Raw genomic sequence first — 21,300 nt, 5'->3', positions numbered from 1 at the left:
TTAATTGAGAAGCCATGCGCCCAGAAAGCAGTGAGTTAAGAGTATACAAGGAAAGATCATTTTTATGGATATCAGTCTCATTCAGAAATAAACAAATAAATAAATACATTAGTATTCAGATGGTATATGGAGAAAAATTAAGAAGGTTATGAGAGGCCGGGCGCAGTGGCTCACACCTATAATCCCAGCACTTTGGGAGGCCAAGGTGGGTGGATCACAAGGTCAGGAGATCGAGACCATCCTAACACAGTGAAACCCCATCTCTACTAAAAATACAAAAAATTAGCCAGGTGTGGTGGCACATGCCTGTAGTCCCAGCTACTCTGGAGGCTAAGGCAGGAGAATGGCTTGAACCCAGGAGGTGGAGGTTGCAGTGAGCCAAGATTTCACCACTGCACTCCAGCCTGGACAACAGAGCAAGACTCCGTCTCAAAAAAAAAAAAAAAGTTATGAGATAAGGAATACCAAGAACTGAGGAAAGAAAAGGAGGGGAGCTTGTTATCTTACCTAAGATGTTCAGGGAAGACCTCAGTGACAGTTGGTAAGGTAACTTCTGAGCAAAAGCTTAAAAGAAATTAGGAAGCCAGTCATGCAAGTATCTAGGGATGAGCCTTTGAGAAGAGGAAATAGCAAGTGCAAACATCCTGAGATAGAAGGGCCTTGATGTATTCAAGGAAGTACAAGGAGAAAATCATGATGAAATGGAGCAAAACAGGTGAGAGAGGGTCAGAGAAGTGAATGTGGGCCTTGATGCTGAAGCCATTGGAGGGTTTTCTGTTGAGGAGTATGGGAATGATATGATCTGACTTATGTTTCAAAAAGTGTACTCTAGCTGCTTTGTGGGAAATACAGGAGGGAGAGAGCAGAATCAAGGAGGCCATTTAAAACGCCATTGCAAATATCCAAGAGAGGTGGAAGCTTGGAGCAGGCAAACAGTGGTGGAGGTGGTGAGATGTGGTTGGATGTTGGACATATTTTGAACCAAGAGGATTGTCTGATAAATTGCATTTGGAAAATAAGAAAAAGCTTATTCACTCACCACTCTAATAGTCACACCAGTCTATAATCCCAGCACTTTGGGAAGCCAAGGCAGGTGGATCACTTGAACCCAGGAGTTCAAGACCAACCTGGGCAACATAATGAGACCCCACCTCTACAAAAAAAACTCTAAAAATTAGCCAAGCATGTGGCATGCACCTGTAGTCCCAGCTACTCAGGAAGCTGAGGTGGGATGATCACTTGAGCCTGGGAGGTCAAGGCTGCAATGAACTGTAATCATGCCACTACACTCCAGACTGGGTGACAGAGCAAGACCCTGTCTGGGAAAAGAAAAAGGCACAGCGGGGGGTGGGGGGCGGGCGTGGTAGTTCACACCTGTAATCCCAGCACTTTGGGAGGCCGAGGCAGGCAGATCACCTGAGGTCGGGAGTTCGAGACCAGCCTGGCCAACATGGTGAAACCCCATTTCTACAAAAATACAAAATTAGCTGGGCATTATGGCTGGCATCTGTAATCCTAGCTACTCGGGGGGCTGAGGCAGGAGAATCGCTTGAACCCGAGAGGCAAAGGATGCAGTGAGCCGAGATTGTGCCACTGCACTGCAGCCTAGGTAACAGAGCAAGACTCCATCTCAAGGAAGGAAGGAAGGAAGGAAGGAGGGGAGGGAGGGAGGAGGGAGAGAAAGAGAGAAAGAGAGAGAAAGAGAAAGAGAAAGAGAGAGAAAGAAAGAGAGAAAGAGAAAGAGAGAGAAAGAGAGAAAGAGAAAGAGAGAGAGAAAAGAAAGAATAATCACACCCCAAGAAAATCAAGATAGGTCCATGGTGAACAATGCTCCAAGAGTGTTCTGATGCTGTAAACTGAATGTGATGTGCGTAAATTGTTTTGCACTCTGCAGGTAGGAGGGTGGGATAGCCAAAGCTGTTCAATATAATAATATTAAAAAATAAAATCTCGACTGAAGTAAAATACAAATTATCTTAAGCAATATTTTAAAGTAAATGGAAATGTTACAACCTGGATGAGGGGTGAGGAATTAATAACCTCTAATCACAGAATAAAAATGGAATGAGAATTCCATCTACCCAAATCAGACAATTAAAGAGTTGAAAGTGGTTACAGTAAAAATTGGGTAAAACTAAAACTTAAAAAATAATTTCAGAGGGTACATGATATACTCGTCACAAAGAAAATTCCAGCTGAACCTTAAGGACTTCAGGAATGTATGGATACCTTTGTGTCTCCATCACTTAGCACAGCAGCTGGCACCATGTAAGTTCTCGCAGAATTTTCCTGAACTCTCCAACCAGAGGCAACCTTTCATTCTCAATTCACATAACATTTCCTTCTTACTCTTCTTTTGGGAATAACATATCTTGCTTGAATTATATTTATCTTTATGCCAGTTTAATTATCTCTTTTAGATTCATTTACATCTTTGTATCCTCTAGCTCATTATTTTTTCAAAATAAAATGGATTAAAATAAAAAATTATTAAAGAGATAAACTAAAAGAAAATATTACAACCTGGCTGAGGGGCAAAAATTATATGTTCAACGTATATTTGATAACATATACTGAGAAAACACAGTCTACTTTTACTTTTCAAAAGTTTGTTCATGTTGACATTGTGGGACCTAGAAGATTTTTATCAAGTTTTCTATTTTTGCCAAGTCATATTATCTGCTATAGTTCAGCTATGGTTAACCAAATGTAGAAAAGAAAAAAATTTCCATAATATCTAGTAATTCTCCAAAACAAGCTTGCTCCTTGTTAAACACTGACATTCTTTGATAACTCTCACTTTAGTCATGTACTTATTTCCCATCTGTTGTCCTATGCTTACATTCCAAATTCAGTTGCATTGACTTTTAGAACAGCTTTAGGAACTGCACCCAGTTTTAAAATACATTATTTGTCTAAAAATTATGACATGAGATTAAACTGTCATCTTTGTAGGTTTCTACACATACTCCAACTCATTCACCAATCCTTGAAAAGATTATGTAACCAATCTCAATGCCCTGACCCAGGCCAAGCCCATTTCTACATGTGCAGTGTTCTCTGGATCTGACATTTAAAGCCCCTTATCCTGATACTACACACCTTTTGTCTTCTGGAATGCACCTCTCTTCTCATCCTTTTTCAAGGCACTAGAAAAGCAGACCATTTCTGCAGCACCTCAAACCAGGGTGAGAAAGCTCCACTCTAATCTTATCATTTTGGCTACATAGATACATCGGCTCAAGGGAAGATGCCAAGTGTAGTACTTTACCACTCTGAGGAATTTTGAATCTATAACAGTTGTTTCAACTGGGCCAATAATTATTAAGGGCAATAATTAAAAGAATATCCATAGTAAAGGAGTTAGAAAAAAAGTAGAGAAAAATATTTACCAGAGTATTTGAACCCACCACTCTCAGATCAATTTTCTAGTGTTCTGTTGAGTGGCAACCAGTCAACAAACTTTCATTGAGAAGCTACTTTATAGTAGGCATTGGAATAGCCTTTGTGGAAAAAATACCAAGAAGCATATGTCTCTGGCAGAAGACAAACAAGAAAATGTAAAAACAAGAAAAAGAAATTGAGGAATAAGGCTACAGTTTACAAAGCTACACAATTTTTCATTGTGCAAGGAATGAGGCCTTAAGAGAAAGACTTCCCTGTGAACTACAATGAGATGAAAAAGCTTCTCAGAGTGAGATTTGAGCAAGAGTTTAAAAGAACTCACAGATTGATAAGAAGCTTCAAGTAGTCTAGAGGACTGACTACTAAAACTCAACAATGTAACAAAAGCACAGAAGAGAAAGTTAAGATGTTTTACATGACAGTAGAACATTTAGGCTAAGCTGGAGGACTGGGGAGAACAAGTGAAGAAGTTAAGTTTTGGCTAGTTAATAGGTGGCCTTTAGTTTCAGGATGAGGATTTGGAAGTTAATCTTTTGGTCAATAGGTAATAAATGATGTAATTTGTGTAGTTGAGTCAGTTGACAATGTTTTAACAACTTCAAAAGGCCCTGAAAAACATGGTCCCTAATCCTAAGGAAAAAAGGAACTCCTGACTTCAGGACCCTAAGCTAGGAGGAGATTGGATAGACTCTCTTATGGCCCAACTGTATAGAAAATAGACCACCTCGGCCGTCTCACTTATTGAGTAATCTTTCCTACCAGAGAATGTGCTATATATGATTTCTTTACTTTCAACGGAAATGTTGGATTCTCAGTTATCTTTCCCTGACCTCTTGTCTGGTGATCAGAAAAAAGATGACTACGCTGGGAATCTTAATTTTCTAGTGGAAAAAAAAAATCATGTATACCACATTTTATTGGGTGTAAATTTGAACTCCAACATCATAAAAATTAGTAAAATTCATTTTAAGCACAAAGTTGTTAATTCCCCCAAGATTTATCAAGAATGGCTTAATTTCAAAGGCTGTCAAGTTAATTATAAGCTAACATTTTCCAGTTGCACCAAGGGTATATTTTATTTGGCAAAAGAAACATCCACTGGCTTTTGTCAGGATATCTTGAGTTATGCAAGTTTTGAACTGAGAGGTCTTCAGAAATTCACCCCACATATTAACTGTGGCCTTCTCTACACCACCAATTCCCCTCCACTCATCCTCAAATTGTTTCCTTTCTCAGAACATCCGTGACATTAAGACTGTGACACACCCACAGGTCGATTAACATGAGGACCCAACACCTATTAAAACATCCACACTCCTGAGAACACTAAAAACCAACCACCTCGTCAGGTCCCACCTCCAGTCTAGCTGAATCAGGAAACCTCAGGACAAGCACCTGGAAGCAGGTTTAACAAGGGCAAAGGTGATTCTTATAATTGGGAAAGTTTGGAACCAAGACAGGGTTCTTGCCCTGGAGGAGGTATTTTCCTATGGAGAAGGACCTGTAAACAGCCTATGAAGTGCTCAGCTTTCACCAAGAAAAGAACAAAAACATGGGCTGGTAGGGTTAAGGAAACGTTTGACTGAAATGAAGATTAAATCCTGAAGATTAGGGATGTCTTTGGGAGCTGGGGTCTCTCAATCACCAAAGATCGACATTATAGGCCAGGTAGCTCTTTGTCCCCCCAGAGGACTGTCCTGTGCCTTATGCTTAGCACTCCTGGCCTCTGCCCATTGGATACTTGTAGCATCCCCCCTCCCCACACACACACCTGACAACCCAAAACATCTAGATATTGCCAAATACTCCACAGGGGGTGGGGGTGGTGGCAATATATCTCCCTGTTGGAAGTCACTGGAATGGAAGGGGAGGATGGCTAAGTCAGGACTTGCAAAAAGGCTAAGGGACGAAAGCACATGGCTATATTAGACAAAGTTTGTGACAGACGCCTGTAGGTATATGGTAAGGAAAACAGATTAAAACACTAAGAAATAGTAAGAGGTTGGACTGAGGGTTTCTCATCTGTATGGGAAATCTCATCTCGTTCATTACTTTCAGAAACAAAAAGGAAAACGACTTTGGAGATACAGGTTAAAGGTTGAAGGGGTGTAGAACCACGCCCCCGCCTCCTTCCCTCCCTCCCTCCCAAATATGCCAGAACGAGTCAAACCTTTCTAATCTCGTAGCACAGACAACAAGCAACTCGGTAAGACTAGACGGGGATGACTGAGGGCCAACTCATTACAGGACTACAGGAAACCCGAATGCATCCGTGACAATGGTAACACTCCCTACCTGACCAAAAGCTATCCAACGCTCTGACAAGTGCTTACAGCTGCTTTCTCGATTACTGAAGTGGCTCTGAAAAGAGCCTTTGGGGTAAGGTGGTTGATCTATTGCGTCCCTTGCACACCCTTATTTCGAGCTGGTGTACTTGGTGACTGCCTTGGTGCCCTCGGACACGGCGTGCTTGGCCAGCTCGCCGGGCAGCAGCAGGCGCACAGCCGTCTGGATCTCGCGGGATGTGATGGTGGAGCGCTTGTTGTAGTGCGCCAGGCGGGACGCCTCTCCCGCGATGCGCTCGAAGATGTCGTTGACGAAGGAGTTCATGATCCCCATTGCCTTGGACGAGATGCCGGTGTCGGGATGGACCTGCTTCAGCACCTTGTACACGTAAACGGAGTAGCTCTCCTTGCGGCTGCGCTTGCGCTTCTTGCCGTCCTTCTTCTGCACTTTCGTAACAGCCTTTTTGGAGCCCTTCTTGGGAGCAGGAGCGGATTTTGCTGGATCCGGCATTTTTGCGCGAAAAAAGGGAACAGACACTGAAAGAAGTAATTCCGGACTACCGCAAAACGGGCTGGTTAGGCGCTACTTATAGAGCCTGTATGCAAATGAAGACTCGCAAAGTGCTGCGTTTTAATTGGTTAACTTACAACGGTGTCGTCAGAGAGGGTGGAGTCTATGTAAATAATAGATTCTAGTCTTGCTTCCTTAATGGTCACTGTAACAAAAGTCTTGTTATCCAATCAGAATGGTCCATTTCACACTAACCAGTTTTAAGCTAGGTGAAGCGATAGTTTTCAACGGCTTGGGGTTTTTTTCTTGGTTTTCACTTTCCATTACAGACTTGCATACGGAAGAAATCTTAACGCCAGCTAGACAAGTTAACTCTTGCCTTGTTTTTGCATTTTTATTCTATACTTTGGGGAAATTTTGTTCTCTTCCTTGAAATACTACCTCAGCCCACACATTTTTAAAAATCACCAGGTATTTACTCCCGCCCGTTTAAATTACTATTCTGGCTTGGGCACCGCCTGTAGTATGCAGTGAGGAAGATGCTGAGCTTTAATTAAGCTTATACAGTTCCTAAATAAACCAGGAAACGGGTTCATAATTTTTAAGGGACTCGCCCCACCCTTACACTCAGGATCTTCCACATCTAGAAACTCCCCACATTGTCTCTTGCCCCCATGCAAAACTTTACCCACAGAATTGGGAGCCGGACCTCTAGCCTTAAACCAGCGTAAAAAGGCTCGGCCGGAACCACAAGGACCATGCCTCTGCGGCTTTCTCTACTGCCAGCCAACTCACGGCTGGGCTTTGGGTTCTATAACGTCACCCACGAGTGCCTCTGGCCCCTGACCGGTGCGCAAGGCAGACGCACATCAGATGGAGAGCCGACACAGCTGCTCTTGATGAAAATGGCAGTGGCTCTGAAAAGAGCCGTTAGATCGACCACTTAAAAATATGCCTTAGGCCCGCTCCCCGCGGATTCGGCGGGCCAACTGGATGTCCTTGGGCATGATGGTCACGCGCTTGGCATGGATGGCGCACAGGTTCGTGTCTTCGAACAGCCCCACCACGTAGGCCTCGCTGGCCTCCTGCAGCGCCATCACGGCCGAGCTCTGGAAGCGCAGGTCCGTCTTAAAGTCCTGCGCGATCTCGCGTACCAGCCGCTGGAAGGGCAGCTTGCGGATCAGCAGCTCCGTAGACTTCTGGTAGCGCCGGATCTCCCGCAGGGCCACGGTGCCGGGCCGGTAGCGGTGCGGCTTCTTCACCCCGCCAGTGGCCGGCGCGCTCTTGCGGGCCGCTTTGGTGGCCAGCTGCTTCCTCGGGGCCTTGCCGCCGGTCGACTTGCGGGCAGTCTGCTTAGTACGTGCCATGCTGTTTCGTTGATACGAGAGGGTCTAGGCAGTCATATTTATAGACATAGCTTCCTCTTGATTGGGCCTGAAAAGGAAATTTTCAAACTTGTGATCTCATTGGTTAAAATTCAATCCTATTTACTGGGGCGGAAGATCGTTCTGCTAATCTTTCTTCCCTTATTATTTCCCCCTTTCCTGATTTTTTTCTGTTAATTTTATCGATCACGGATTGTTTTTGAAGACTTTCCTTTAAATTGGTGTAACTTTTGTAAAAGCAATGTATAAAGTGTTTTGCATCCCATTTTAACAGAGATTTTTTTTTCCCCCGAATTCAAGCATGCCCTTCTATGAGCTATCAGCCTATGTTTCAGGTTACCTGTTACTGTAGCTCTTCTACCATAGCTAACATTTATTTCACGTCTGGCATTTTGCTCAGCAAGTTAGATGCATTATATACCATGAATGACCGAAGCTTAGCAAAAAAATATGTAATTGAAGGAATAAAAAAATCGAACTTATTTACTTGACCTTGGAACCCAGCCAAAGCCATTTCATGTGGGTAGTGTGCTGACCTATATTGACCTGATATTAGAGCCTCTGCCTTCCTTTAGTCTTTTCTCCCTGCGATGTGGTTCCTTCTTCCTCACCCTCACATCAATGGCCAATTAGGTCCTGCAGATGATAAGCTTCTAAATCAAAGAAGGACAACACCAGAAATATTCATTTCTCCTTTACAATGTAGAATAGTTTGTAAATTAGTGCTTATTAGCCAGATTACAAGTTAAAGTTTCAAAGCAAATTATTCATCAATTGCTGACTTGCTAACATTTTATTCAATAAAGTGTTTTATAATGCTTAAAAGTTTAATTTTTTTTCTGTTCTCTATGAAGAGAGTAAAGATGCTTTGCTTTTTCAGTTTCATGTGCTCTGAAGTATGTATTGTTCAGAACAGTAAATATCATAGTGGTTATGTAGAAGTAACTGATACTTAAAAGTTGTGGTAGTTAATATAAAACTGTTAATCATATGCTTATTTTACTAAAAAAAAATTACAAACTATAAAAACTCAAACCTGAAAAAAGCAGGCCCGAAAAGCTTAAAACTTACTTTGATGGTGTCATTATGAACTATCTTCCTACTGAAGTCAAAGTAAAGTAAAAGTGATTTTAAGGGGACTTCCTGAACACTAAACACAAAGTAGAAATCTGTGAGCTTAATTAATATCTTCAAGAGTCTCTCATGGGCAGAAGCATCCTCCTCTCGAGATCTAAAATGTACAAAAGTGTAACTGATGTGAACAAATGTTATCCCTCTCTGTGGTAGTTTTGTAATAATGCCTTACAGACAGCAGGCACTACTCAGTGTTTAAAGTTCTTCTACATACACTTTATCATTTAATCCCTACTCTGTGAAATAGATGTTCCTCTTCTCACTTTACAGATAAGAAAACTGAGTCTCAGAGAAATTATGGCTTGTCCTGGGTAAGTAACAAAGCCTGTGTAATATTCTAAAGCAAAAGAATGAAACTGTAATGATGAAACTTTCTATTTCATTAGGCTTAGAGGATACCTTTTTTTTTCTTAATTTGAGACGGAGTCTCACTCTGTCACCTAGGCTGGAGTGCAGTGGTGGGATCTCTGCTCACTGCAGCCTCTGCCTCCTGGGTTCAAGCAATTCTCCTGTCTCAGCCTCCTGAGTAGCTGGGACTATAAGCACACGCCACCACCCCCAGCTTATTTATTTATTTATTTATTTATTTATTTATTTATTTGTATTTTAGTAGAGACAGGGTTTCACCATATTGGTCAGGCTGGTCTCGAACTCCTGACCTCAGATGATCCACCCTCCTCAGCCTCCCAAAGTTCTTGGGTTACAGGTGAGAGCCCCACGCGCCCAGCCAACACAGTTTAAAGCACAAAAGCATTTTCCCATCATGCAATCACATCATCTAGTATTTCTCAAACATCTACACCCAACTATTCCCATCAGAAGGGAAAACTACCCCATGGAATCTGGATGATAGCCCAAAGCAGCCCACCCAAGCATCACATTTCTTTGCAATATACTTTCTCTATGATGTATGCGGTCTTGACCACAATGTAGGATGTGTTCATTTAAATAAGAAAAGGGCATTCAATCAGAATACTAAACTTTAATGGCTATAGGTATCATTTCTCAGAATAAAACAATCAGATGTATAGTTGCCTTAAAAGTCATCTTTAATAACATAATTCAGATCAATTGTTAGTTCAATTTCACCTAGTCCCCACATTGGACACTAGAGTGACATTTCTGTGAAAGGTCTCAATCCACAACTATATCAGAAGCAGCTTGATGGTGCAAAAGAAGCTCTGCTTTTCTGCGTTGTAACAGAGACGGAATATTCCTCCTAAAATTTTTGAAGTGTCCTTCAGCAGAAATTATAAGGCCTTGCAGCTTGAATACTGAGAACTGGAATTTCATCAGGTAGCACAGGGGAATAGACAAGAGAAGATTAAAATTTACCTAACAAGAAATAAGCAGGCAAAAGAAAATATTAATAAATGAATTATTAGGCACATAATGTTTTGTATGTACATGTGTTTACTTTTAATACAAAAGTAACGGGCTAAGTTAACATAGATGTTCCAATAAGATAGTTTATGTTTCATTTTTGGCTTCAAGTACCCACAGGGTTATAAGTATCATAAGCTGAGACCAGCTGAATTGTTGGTTTGTGGGTTGGTGAGGCCCTATGCCTGATTTGAATTTCTCTTGAATGGTCTGCAGCCCTGGACCAAGTTGAAGAAGCCATGAGAATCTCAGCTTTTTTCCTTACCCCGTTATGAGATGAACTCATTCCTTAAATATCCTGCTCAATTGATAAAACTTGGCACCCTTCTCCTTTCTACTGGTCCCTAATACTTACTACCTGTACTGTACAGCTCAAATTTTTTACAATTTCTGCATTTATTATGTAACATATTCCACTGGAATATGTGTTACAGGAAAGGGGTCCAATCCAGACCCCTAGAGAGGGTTCTTGGATATCCCGCAAGAAGGAATTCAGGGCCAGTCCATAAAGTGAAAACAAGTTTCTTAGGAAAGTAGAGGAATAAAAGAATGGCTACTCCATAGAGAGAACAGCCCTGAGGGCTGCTGGTTGCCCATTTTTATGGTTATTTCTTGATTATATGTTAAACAGGGGTGGGGGGGTGGACCGCGCCTGTAATCCCAGCTACTCCAGAGGCTGAGACAAGATCATTTGAACCCCGGAGGCAGAGGTTGCTGTGAGCTGACATCACTCCGCTGCACTCCAGCCTGGACCACAGAGGGAGAATCCGTCCCCCGCGCCCTGCACCCCCAAAACAATCACTGCCCTTAAGGAACAAACAGCCAAGACGAAGAAGTACTAAGATGTAAAGAGATGTAAAATAGGCCAGGCCCGGTGGCTCACGCCTGTAATCCCAGCGCTTTGGGAGGCCTAGGAGAGCAGATCACGAGGTCAGGAGATCCAGACGATCCTGGCTAACACAGTGAAACCCCGTCTCTACTGAAAATATTAAAAAAAAAAAAAAAAAATTAGCCGGGCGTGGTGGCAGGCATCTGTAGTCCCAGCTACTCAGGAGGCTGAGGCAGGAGAATGGCATGAACCTGGGAGGCGGAGCTTGAACTGAGCCCAGATGGCGCCACTGCACTCCAGCCTGGGTGACAGTACGAGACTCCACCTCAAAAAAAAAAAAAAAGATGAAAATACTGTGATACATTCTGCAAGAGTTATGAAACAGTGAGAAAAGGGCAAGCGTATTTCTTCTCTACCCAGAACCACGCAAGGGAGAAGAAGATATCTGTTGCCAACGCTGGGGTGTTACAGGTGCACACTGCCATGCCCGGCTAATTTTTTGGATTTTAGTAGAGACAAAGTTTCACTGTGTTGCCCAGGTTGGTCTCCAACTCCTGAGCTCAGGCTATCCACCCGCCTAGGCCTCACAAAGTGCTAGGATTACAGGCGTGAGCCACCACGCCTGGCCTATATATGCATATTTTTTCTAACACTTACATACTTTTTCTTGGTGCCAAGAATGTTTTAAACACTTTACATGTATTAACTCATTTTATCCTCACAAAACCGTATCAGGTAGGTAGTATAAGTATATCCATTTACAGATTGGGAGATGGAGGAATCACAGAGAGGTTAAGAAACTTTCTCATAGTCACACAGTCGGTGCCAAACCAGATTTCAACTCCAGAGTCTTCCTTTAGTCACTATACTACACTACTAATATCAAATAAGTAAGATGTGGATGCAACATTGATAGTAATTTAAAAGATTAGAAATAACCAACAGCCGGGGTGTAGTGGCCTATGCTTGTGATTCCAGCATCTGGGAGCCCGAGGTGGGCAAGTTTGTTGGGAGTTGGAGACCAGCCTGACAACATGGCAAAACCCTGTCTCTACAAAAAATATAAAAATTAGCTGGGCGTGGTGGTGCGCGCCTGTAGTCTGAGCTACTTGGGAGGCTGAGGTGGGAGGATCGCTTGAGCCTGGGAGATTGAGGCTGCAGTCTGCAGTGGGTTATGATCACACCACTGCACTCCAGCCTGGGCGACAGAGACCCTGTCTCAAAAACAAAACAAAACAAAACAAAACAAAACAAAACAAAACCACCTCTGACAATGTAGGCATGCTGAAATGAATTATATTAATTCTAAGTAAAAACTCAACCTATCCCAATTAGCCCAAGACCACTACTTAGTCTACCTAAGCCAAGTCTGTTGACTTGTTACAAATGAGGGAGAACACACAACAGAGAAACTGGTGGCAGGGTGGTGGGAGGAGGGTGCTCACCAAACAAGAGGAAAATTCGAGTTATCGTTGATTTTGGGGAAAGAGTGGAGTGCAGTTTTCATAGGCTCAAAGCAAAGCAGGGCTGTGTGAAAGGGCAGGCATAGGATGGGACTTTGAAGTGGATCCAGGGTCTTGTTTACTTAGAAACTACAAAGTTGAGATAGAGGTGGAATGCTGTGTTCAGAAACCCCTTACTTGAAGTTTTGCACCTGGGCTGAAAATTACTGCTGGTTTTTTGTGTCAAGGTGGCTTAGGTCCTCCAGACAGGAGGGGGATGCTGCATTGTTACTGATAGGATTTCAAGCAGCCAAAGTTCGGATAGTCTGTGATTTCGAGTACAAGTTCCTCAGTGAATAAGAAAGGAGTGGTCACTCAAAGAGGGGAGTTATGAGCCTTTATAGCTGTAGCATGCCCTTGGGAGAAGAATGTTTTCTGTTATTTCTAGTCTAGCTTTATCTCTGTTAGTGCAGCCTAATGAACGGCAGAACAGGTTTTGATTGTCTCAGTCCTAGCGAATTTCTGCTTCTCGAAGTGCGTGTTAGTGGTAATGTGTTTTATATCTTACTTTATTTCTTATTTTCCCTCCCTTTAATCTATATTTTATTTTATTTCTTTTTTATTTTTTCGAGACGGACTCTCGCTCTGTCCCCAGGGTGGAGTGCAGTGGTGCGATCTCAGCTCACTGCAACCTCTGCCTCCCGGGTTCAAGCGATTCTCCTGCCTCATTCTCCTGCCTCAGCCTCCTGAGTAGCTGGGACTATAGGCACCCGCCACTACGCCTGGCTGATTTTTGTATTTTTGGTAGAGACAAGGGTTCACCGTGTTGGCCAGGCTGGTCTCGATCTCCTGACCTTGTGATCTGCCGGCCTCGGCCTTCCAAAGTGCTGGGATTACAGGCATGAGCCATCGCGCAGGCCTGATCTATATTTTAAAAATTGAACTTTTCCATGTACCCCTGAACCTAAAATGAAGTTAAAAACAAAAATACAAAACAACAACAACAACAACAACAACAAACAGGCCGGGCACGATGGCTCACGCTTGTAATCCCAGCACTTTGGAAGGCCGAGGCGGGCAGTTCACGAGGTCAGGAGTTCGAGACCAGCCTGACTAACATGGTGAAACCCCCATCTCTACTAAAAGTACAAAAATTAGCTGGGCGTGGTGGTGCGTGCCTGTAATCCCAGCTACTCAGGAGGCTGAGGCAGGAGAATCCCTTGAACCAGGGAGGCGGAGGTTGCAGTGAGCCGAGACCACGCCACTGCACTCCAGCCTGGGAGACAGAGCGAGACTCTGTCTCAAAAAAAAAAAAAGGAATTCTCTACTTTGTAATTAGAGGGGTAATTCGTTAATTCATGTCAGGGGCATATTATTTTATTTTTCCAAATGCTAGGAAGCAGGTATCCATTTTTGATAATATAAATTTTGGGATAATTGGCAGTCATCTGGCTCACAGGGAAAACAGGAAAAACAAGAAACCTAAATAAACTTCATATTGATTTCCCAAAAAAAATTACCTTTTATTTTCAACTCTTATAGAACTCAGCCTGCATCTCTTTGCCATCCATGTTCTTTTTTTTTTTTCTTTTTTTTTTTTTTTACAGACTGGGTCTCATTCTGTCACCTAGGCTGGAGTGCAGTGGCATGATCATAGCTCACTGCAGCCTCAATCTCCCAGGCTCAAGTGATCCTCCCACTTCAGCCTCTCAAGCAATTGGGACCACAGGCGCATGCGACTGTGCCTGGGTAATATTTTATTTTTTTGTAGAGATGAGATCAATCTGCATTAAACTTCATGTTGCTCCAACACCACATTTTATCTCCCCACTTTCCCAGCAATGGACAACTAGGCTTGTGCCAATTCTCCATCACCACTAGAAATGCTGCAATGAACATTGTCATATATATTCCCTTTTGGACCTATATAAGAATTTCTTTTGGATAAAAACTCAGGAACAGAACTGCTGAGAAGCCAGAAACCAGCAGTTCTGTTCAGAGTTTTATTTATATCTAATTGAGCTAAGGAGTGTCAGGCTCCCCTCCAGAATGGTTGTCCCGGACTTCCAATACCAAGGTAGCTGGACTCTGAGCCCACATCCAGGCCCAGTCCTCAGGTCATCCAACTTTCTAAGTTTTGCCAGACTGCCTGGTGTAAAGCGATATCTCAGCATTGCTTTCATTTTCATTGTTCTGGGTATTCATGATTTCAAGCATCTCTACCTGAGCTTGATAGTTTTTGGATTTCTTCTCCTGTGTATTGCCTGTTCATATCCTTTGCTCCAGCATTGTTTATAGAGCACTCCCTCCCTACTGTGGCATTTGGGGTCCCCTAAACTGGCCCCCATTGCTAAAGCTTACTTCTCATGACTGACCTTTGCCCATGCTGCTGTGGTCCAGGAACAATTCTTCTGTCTTTGTTTTTGCTGTCCCCTCTTGCCTGGATTACATCATCTTCTCCAAACCCCCAATCTAAACATGTCCCGAATCCTAAATATTCTTTAGAACCAAGCTCAGATATCACCTCCTACTGGAAGGCTTCCTTTATTTGCTCAGCTGGCCTCTTGGCTCCCACAAAGCTCAACCTGCATGTTTTATTTATTTATTTATTTATTTATTTATTTATTTATTATTTTTTTGAGACGAAGTCTTGCTCTTGTCCCCGAGGCTGGAGTGTAATGGCACGATCTTGGCTCACTGCAAACTCCGCCTCCCGGGTTCAAGTGATTCTCCTGCCTCAGCCTCCCGAGTAGCTGGGATTACAGGTGCCTGCCACCACACCCGACTACTTTTTGTATTTTTAGTAGAGACGGGGTTTCACCATGTTGGCCAGACTGGTCTCAAACTCCTGACCTCAGGGGATCCGCCCGCCTCGGCCTCCCAAAGTGCTGGGATTACAGGCGTGAGCGACCGCGCCAGGCCTCAACCTACATTTCAAGTCACAGGATACCTTCCACTCTGGCTCTGGATGTGGGGGTCACCTCCTCACAAAGACAGACAGGTTGTATGTGCATACACAGAAAGATTCAGAAGAAATATGAAGACTTTTAAAATCGGTGAGATGATTTTAACTTTCTTCTTTGTAGTTTTCTCTAGCCAGTTTTAAAAACTATAAGTTGTAGGCCGGGCGTGGTTGCTCACACCTGTAATCAATCCCAGCACTTTGGGAGGCTGAGGCGGGTGGATTACTTGAGGTCAGGAGTTCAAGACCAGCCTGGCCAATATGATGAAACTCGGTCTCCACCAAAAAATACAAAAATTGGCCAGGGGTGGTGCCGCATGCCTGTAGTCCCAGATCTGAGGCAGGAGAATCCCTTGAACCCAGAAGGCAGAGCTTGCAGTGAGCTGAGATTGCACCACTGCACTCCAGCCTGGGCGACAGAGCGAGACTCCACCTCAAAAAAAAAAAAAAAAAGAAAAAAAATCCAGAAAAGCAAAAACAAAAAAACCTCACCAAAAAACCACAACTATAAGTTGTAATCCATAGTACAATTAATTTACTTGGTAGAGATCATCTTTTCCTTTCATTTTGCCCTTTTGTGAGAATCATAAAACGGGAAAATATCACCAATAGTAATTATCATTTTGTGAAACTTGTTGCGATTTTTATTTTCCTGTGAATGTGACTGGGAGGCAATGTAAATGTATTTCTTTTTCCTTTTGTCGCCCAGGCTGGAGTGCAGTGGCGGATCTTGGCTCACTGCAAGCTCCGCCTCCTGGGTTCATGCCATTCTCCTGCCTCAGCCTCCTGAGCAGCTGGGACTACAGGCGCCCGCCACCTGTGCCTGGCTACTTTTTTTTTTTTTTTTTTTTTTTTTGTATTTTTAGTAGAGATGCGTTTTCACCGTGTTAACCAGGATGGTCTCGATCTCCTGACCTCGTGATCCGCCCACCTCGGCCTCCCAAAATGCTGGGATTATAGGCGTGAGCCCCAGTGCCCGGCCAATGTAAATGTATTTCTTACTGTAGACTGAGGTCAGGAGAGTGGGCTGTACCGTACACATATTGATATTATTTGTATCTATTCCATGTATCACTTTCTCCTAAAGCATCAAATCTAATACAAAAAAAGAAAAGCAAAACACAAAACCTAGTCTCAGATTCCACCTTGGCCATGTTTTAGCCGAATAACTCACGTTCCCCAGTGTCTAGCCTTTACCAGAAACTTCCTTATCTTTAAAATAGGGAAAAAGCCTTTTCTTCTTTCCTGGGTTGTTGTGGACTCAAACGAGAGGCTGTTAGTGAAAGGTTTTTGTGAGTTATAAAGCTCCTAGGAACCCAATTATTCCTGCTGCCTTGGCCACATAGTCTAGAAGAATCTCTACATAATTAGCATCTAGAGATTTGATAATTTACCCGTTATTTTCCATGTGCTTGTCTTATTTCCCAGCATGACGGTAATATTTCCAAGGGAAAGATCTAGGATATATATCAATTAACATTTATCATAAAAATAAAGAAATTGCTAATAACTATTAATTTATTGTCATGTTGAGACTCTGCTCTAAGTACTTTGTATGGACTGTATAGCAATTTATCCCTGCACGAATCCTATGAGGTATGTGTATTTATTGTTACCGTTTTACAGATATTGAAACTAAGACACTGAGCCTGTGTTTTAGCCTCATGTCGTTTTCCTTCCAGCTTTTCCCAGGCAAGTAAATGCAGGCCACAGTCTGCCAGCTGCCCAACCATTCAGGCTTTTCATTATTATAGGAAGCATCTGGCCAAGGACCACCAACATCTTCCTGCCCTGCCCCTGAAGCTGTGAGTTCCCCAAGTGGAGACCCAGCCTGTTCCCCAACAGCTGCACTCATGAACACGGGAGGGTTGGTCAAAATTGCACAGCTATCATGCTTAGTTTTATACTCAGGTGTAAGTGACTGATAGAAGGGCCTTTTGGAGGTGGAGAGTGCACAGGTTCTGAAGAGGCAAGACCAGGGGAAGTCTGGACCTGCTTCCAGCGTGTCCTCCCACGAGGCTTAGTGCTCAGGACCTGTAGTGGGTTGAATATGTTCCCTAAAGTTCATGTCTATCCAGCTTCTCAAAATGTGAACGCCATTTGGAAACAGGGGCTTTGAAGATGTAAGTAGTTAAGGATCTTGAGATGAAATCATGCTGGATATAGGATGGGCCTTAAATTCAATGACTGGTATCTTTATAAGAGAAAGGAGAGGGAAATTCGGACACACAGAGATGAGTAAGAAGCCATGTGAAGATGGAGGGAGAGATTGGAATGAGGCTGCCACAAGCCAAGGAACATCAGAAGCCACCAGAAGCTGAAAGAAGCAAGGAAGGATTCTCCCTGAGAGCCTTTAGAGGGGGCATGGTACTTTATTTCAGACTTCTGGTCTCCAGAACTGTGGAAGAATACAGTTCTGTTGTTTTAAGCTACCAAGTTTGTGGTCATTTGTTATGGCAGCCCTGGGAAACTAACACAGGTTGAGTATCCCTTATCTGAAATGCTTGGGACTGGGAGTGTTTCGGGTTTCAGATTTTGGAATATTTGCATATATATAATGAGATATATTGGGGATGGGACCCAAGACTAAACACGAAATCCATCTATGTTTCATAAATACCTTATACACACTTACACTGTGCCCCATTTTCTCCAACAACTTGACTTTCTGTACTATAGATAAACATAAATGTTCTCTCTCCACCCACCCCCCCACTTTTTTTTTTTTTTTTTTTTTGAGACAAAGTCTTGCTCTGTCGCCCAGGCTGGAGTGCAATGGCACAATGTCGGGTCACTGCAATCTCCTGGATTCAAGTGATTCTTCTGCCTCAGCCTCCCGAGTAGCTGGGACTACAGGCATGTGCCACCACGCCTGGCTAGTTTTTGTATTTTTAGTAGAGACGGGGTTTCACCATGCTGGTTAGGCTGGTCTCGAACTCCTGACCTCAAGTGATCCAGCCGCCTCGGCCTCCCAAATTGCTGGGATTACAGGCATGAGCCACCGCGCCTGGCCTTGCTTTCTCTCTTTTAAAATCACTGTTACTCATGGGGTATCTGCAGGCCTTTTTGATATTTTCAACAATACCTTTATACCGCAGAGCAGAGAATAAGCAAAAAAACCCCACAGTGAGTAAGGCACGTAGGTCTTGGCTCCTACGTGGGGCATTACGGGGAACGTGCTGCTGACGACACTGGCCTGCACACATGCCACTTTATGACCCTTTGTGGGTGTGTGCACGTTGGGGAAACCGGGCATGTGCAGTAAAGAGATATCTCAGTGGAGAGGGGCTGGGAGGGCCTTTTATTTCCTTGGGGGAAATACTGTGCATTGTACGACCCGTTGTGTGAGGTCAGGTGTGGAATTTTCCACCGAGGCACCACATTAGTGCTCAAAATTGTTCAGATTTTGGAGCATAGGGTTTCGGATTTTCAGATTAGGGATGCTCAGCCTGTACAACATCCTTGCAACAATCTAGGTGTGAGCTTTCCTCAAGAGCAAGAAGAGCTTGCCACTTCTGCTATATGACCACGTTGAAGCCAGCCTGTCACCCTCCTGCCCTGGATGACCCCAGGGAGCTCTGCAGAGGTCCATGGCTGGGGGAGGCCAGCAATTGTCTAGGAGAGCTCAGTGCCACTTGCAAAGACAACAGATCTCTCTACAAATTCTGGGCTGAGCAGGTGAAGGAGGCTGGTCAGGCCCATGAAGGAGCCTAGTCAGCCGTAAGGAAAGGTTCACTGTGGGGCCCCCGACTTCCCATTCCCGATCTCCTTTTCACCTCTGCTGCCCACTTCCTTTCCTCTTTCCCTCCAAGTATACCTTATACTCTGCTCCTGATGACACTCAGATCTCCCCCCGCCCCCCCGTCAAATAAAAAGAGCCTAGTGACTTTTGTAAGAAGGGTGTATTGATTTCCTAGTGTTGCATTAATAAGTTACCATAAACTTAGTGGTTTAAAACAACACAAATTTGCCGGGCGTGGTGGCTCACGCCTGTAATCCCAGCACTTTGGGAGGCCAAGGCGGGTGGATCACCTGAGGTCAGGAGTTCGAGACCAGCCTGACCAACATGGCGAAAACCCGTCTCTACTAAAAATACAAAAATTAGTCGGGTATGGTGACGTGTGCCTGTAATCCCAGCTACTTAGGAAGCTAAGGCGGGAGAATTGCTTGAACCTGGGAGGCAGAGGATGCAGTGAGCCGACATTACGCCATTGCACTCCAGACTGGGCAACAAGAGTGAAACTCGGTCTCAAAAAAAAAAAAAAAAAAACAAAAAAAAACCATGAAACAAAACAAAACGAAAAAAAAACACACAAATTTATTCTCTTACCATTCTGGAGGTCAGAAGCCCAACATTAAGTTTTAAGGGGCTAAAACGAATGTCTGAAGGACTGGTTTGTTCTGGAGGCTCCAGGTATATAATCCATTTTTTGACTCTTCCAGCTTCTAGAAACTGGCATTTTTTAGCACCTGGACAGATCACTCTAATGTCTGCTTCTGTCATCACACCCCCTTCTCCCTGATTGACCCTCTCGTCTCTCTAAGGAGTCATGTGATTATATTAAGGGCTCATCTCAATAATCCAGGATAAGTTCTTTATCTCAAGGTCCTTAATTTGTTCACATTTGCATATGAGGTAACATATACCTTTGCCGTATAAGGTAACATATTCACAGATCCCAAGGACCGGGATGTGGATCTCTCTGTGGGGCTATTATTCAGTCTACCACAAATGTGCACTCCTCCCTAAAGTATTTATCTTCGAGCACTGAGGGGGACTCTGCCTTCAGCTAAGGCTACACCATTATCCTGATGGTGGACTGTAGCAACTTGTAGGCAAGGGGTACAGCTCAGGGCAGCTACCTCTCCCTCTTCTGGGGCCAACCTGGAGGAATTTCCTTCCAGAGTTCAGGCTATACTTGCTTCTGGCCTGCAAATTCCTGAGAATTCTTTGAAACCTAGGAGGGGCCTGGGTATTATGCCCTTTCGAGTGAGAATTCAGAGGCCCGTGGAATTAGGGCAATCAGGCATTTCCTGATCATCTACTATGCTCCAGGATGCTGACTTGGAGAGATGAACAAGGCAAAATGCCCATTCTGATGGCACTCAGAATTTCACGGGGAACTGGAAGGATAAATGAATCTGGGAGGAACTGCTAAACCAGGTAGGAGAGGATAAGCTTATTAGAACCTGAGAAGAATGCTGTCTGAAAAGGTAGAGAAGTCAGGAGAAGCAGTGAGGCCCTCAACCCTGTGTATCACAAGGCCTCCTGTCACCTCCTGTCTGAGTTTCCAGTACAAGCTTCTCGGTGGCTGTTTTCTGCCCAAGCACATGAACTTTGGAAGAAGACCTAGCACTTTGGACACAGTCCCTGGCCCTGACACTTAATAGTTTTGGGAACTTGGGCAAAATACTCAAAGCTTCCTAGTCTGTAAAGTGAGAATGATAAAACATCTGCCTTTCTTGCAGGATTGTTGTGGTGATGTGTAAGACATAAAATATCAAGCACAGCCAGCAGTCACTGAGCTTAAGGAGTGTTAAGTTATAATCATTATTCCTGAACTTCGGTGCACAATAGGACCCTGATGACACCTCCTTTGCCTCCTTGGGACATACTGTCTTCTGGTGGCCCTCATCCCTTTCCAGCTATCCTCTGTCTCTTGGTATTCTCCTAATCTACCAACTCCCATCAATGTTCCTCCTTGCCCAGGGTGCCTGTCTCAGTCCTCTTCTTTTCTCCCTAACCCCTGGGAAGATCTCATCAAATTCCCTGCCTTTCGTTGTCCTTGTCGATTTGCTGAGGGCTTACTCACAAGTATCTCCAGCTGAGACCCTTTACTGATTAGAGTAATAACAACTGGTGGATGTGTTCTCCTAGATAGAGAACAGGAATCTCAATTTTCAATGTCGGGAGGGACTTTATGCATCTTTTTGCTTTCAAAAGCAATTTCTGGCTGGGCGTGG

At 43.7% G+C, this 21,300-nt stretch overlaps 2 protein-coding genes across 2 annotated transcripts in view; both read right to left on the bottom strand.

Moving 5' to 3' along the window:
• Positions 1–5,755: 5,755 nt before the first annotated feature.
• LOC116469511 (histone H2B type 2-F) lies at positions 5,756–6,267 on the bottom strand. Its single transcript, XM_032154844.2, has one exon. The coding sequence runs from the start codon at positions 6,199–6,201 to the stop codon at positions 5,821–5,823; it is 381 nt and encodes a 126-aa protein (XP_032010735.1). The 5' UTR covers positions 6,202–6,267; the 3' UTR covers positions 5,756–5,820.
• Positions 6,268–6,663: 396 nt separating this feature from the next.
• The window catches only part of LOC116467932 (uncharacterized), a 28,556-nt gene continuing 13,919 nt past the window's right edge, over positions 6,664–21,300 (bottom strand). Inside the window, exon 5 of the mRNA XM_058439731.1 lies at positions 6,664–7,592. Coding sequence (XP_058295714.1) covers positions 7,158–7,592 — 435 coding nt within the window. The 3' untranslated portion in view covers positions 6,664–7,157. The remainder of the gene's footprint in view (positions 7,593–21,300) is intronic.

Source organism: Hylobates moloch, unplaced genomic scaffold (assembly GCF_009828535.3).
Source record: "Hylobates moloch isolate HMO894 unplaced genomic scaffold, HMol_V3 SCAFFOLD_5, whole genome shotgun sequence".
Classification (NCBI taxonomy): domain Eukaryota; kingdom Metazoa; phylum Chordata; class Mammalia; order Primates; family Hylobatidae; genus Hylobates; species Hylobates moloch.
The sequence above is the reverse complement of the archived record's forward strand: the minus strand, read 5'-3'. Positions and strand labels throughout refer to the sequence as shown.

Coding starts and splice junctions, on each gene's coding strand:
- LOC116469511 (XM_032154844.2), bottom strand. CDS start 6,201: ATGCCGGATCCAGCAAAATCCGCTCCTGCTCCCAAGAAGGGCTCCAAA.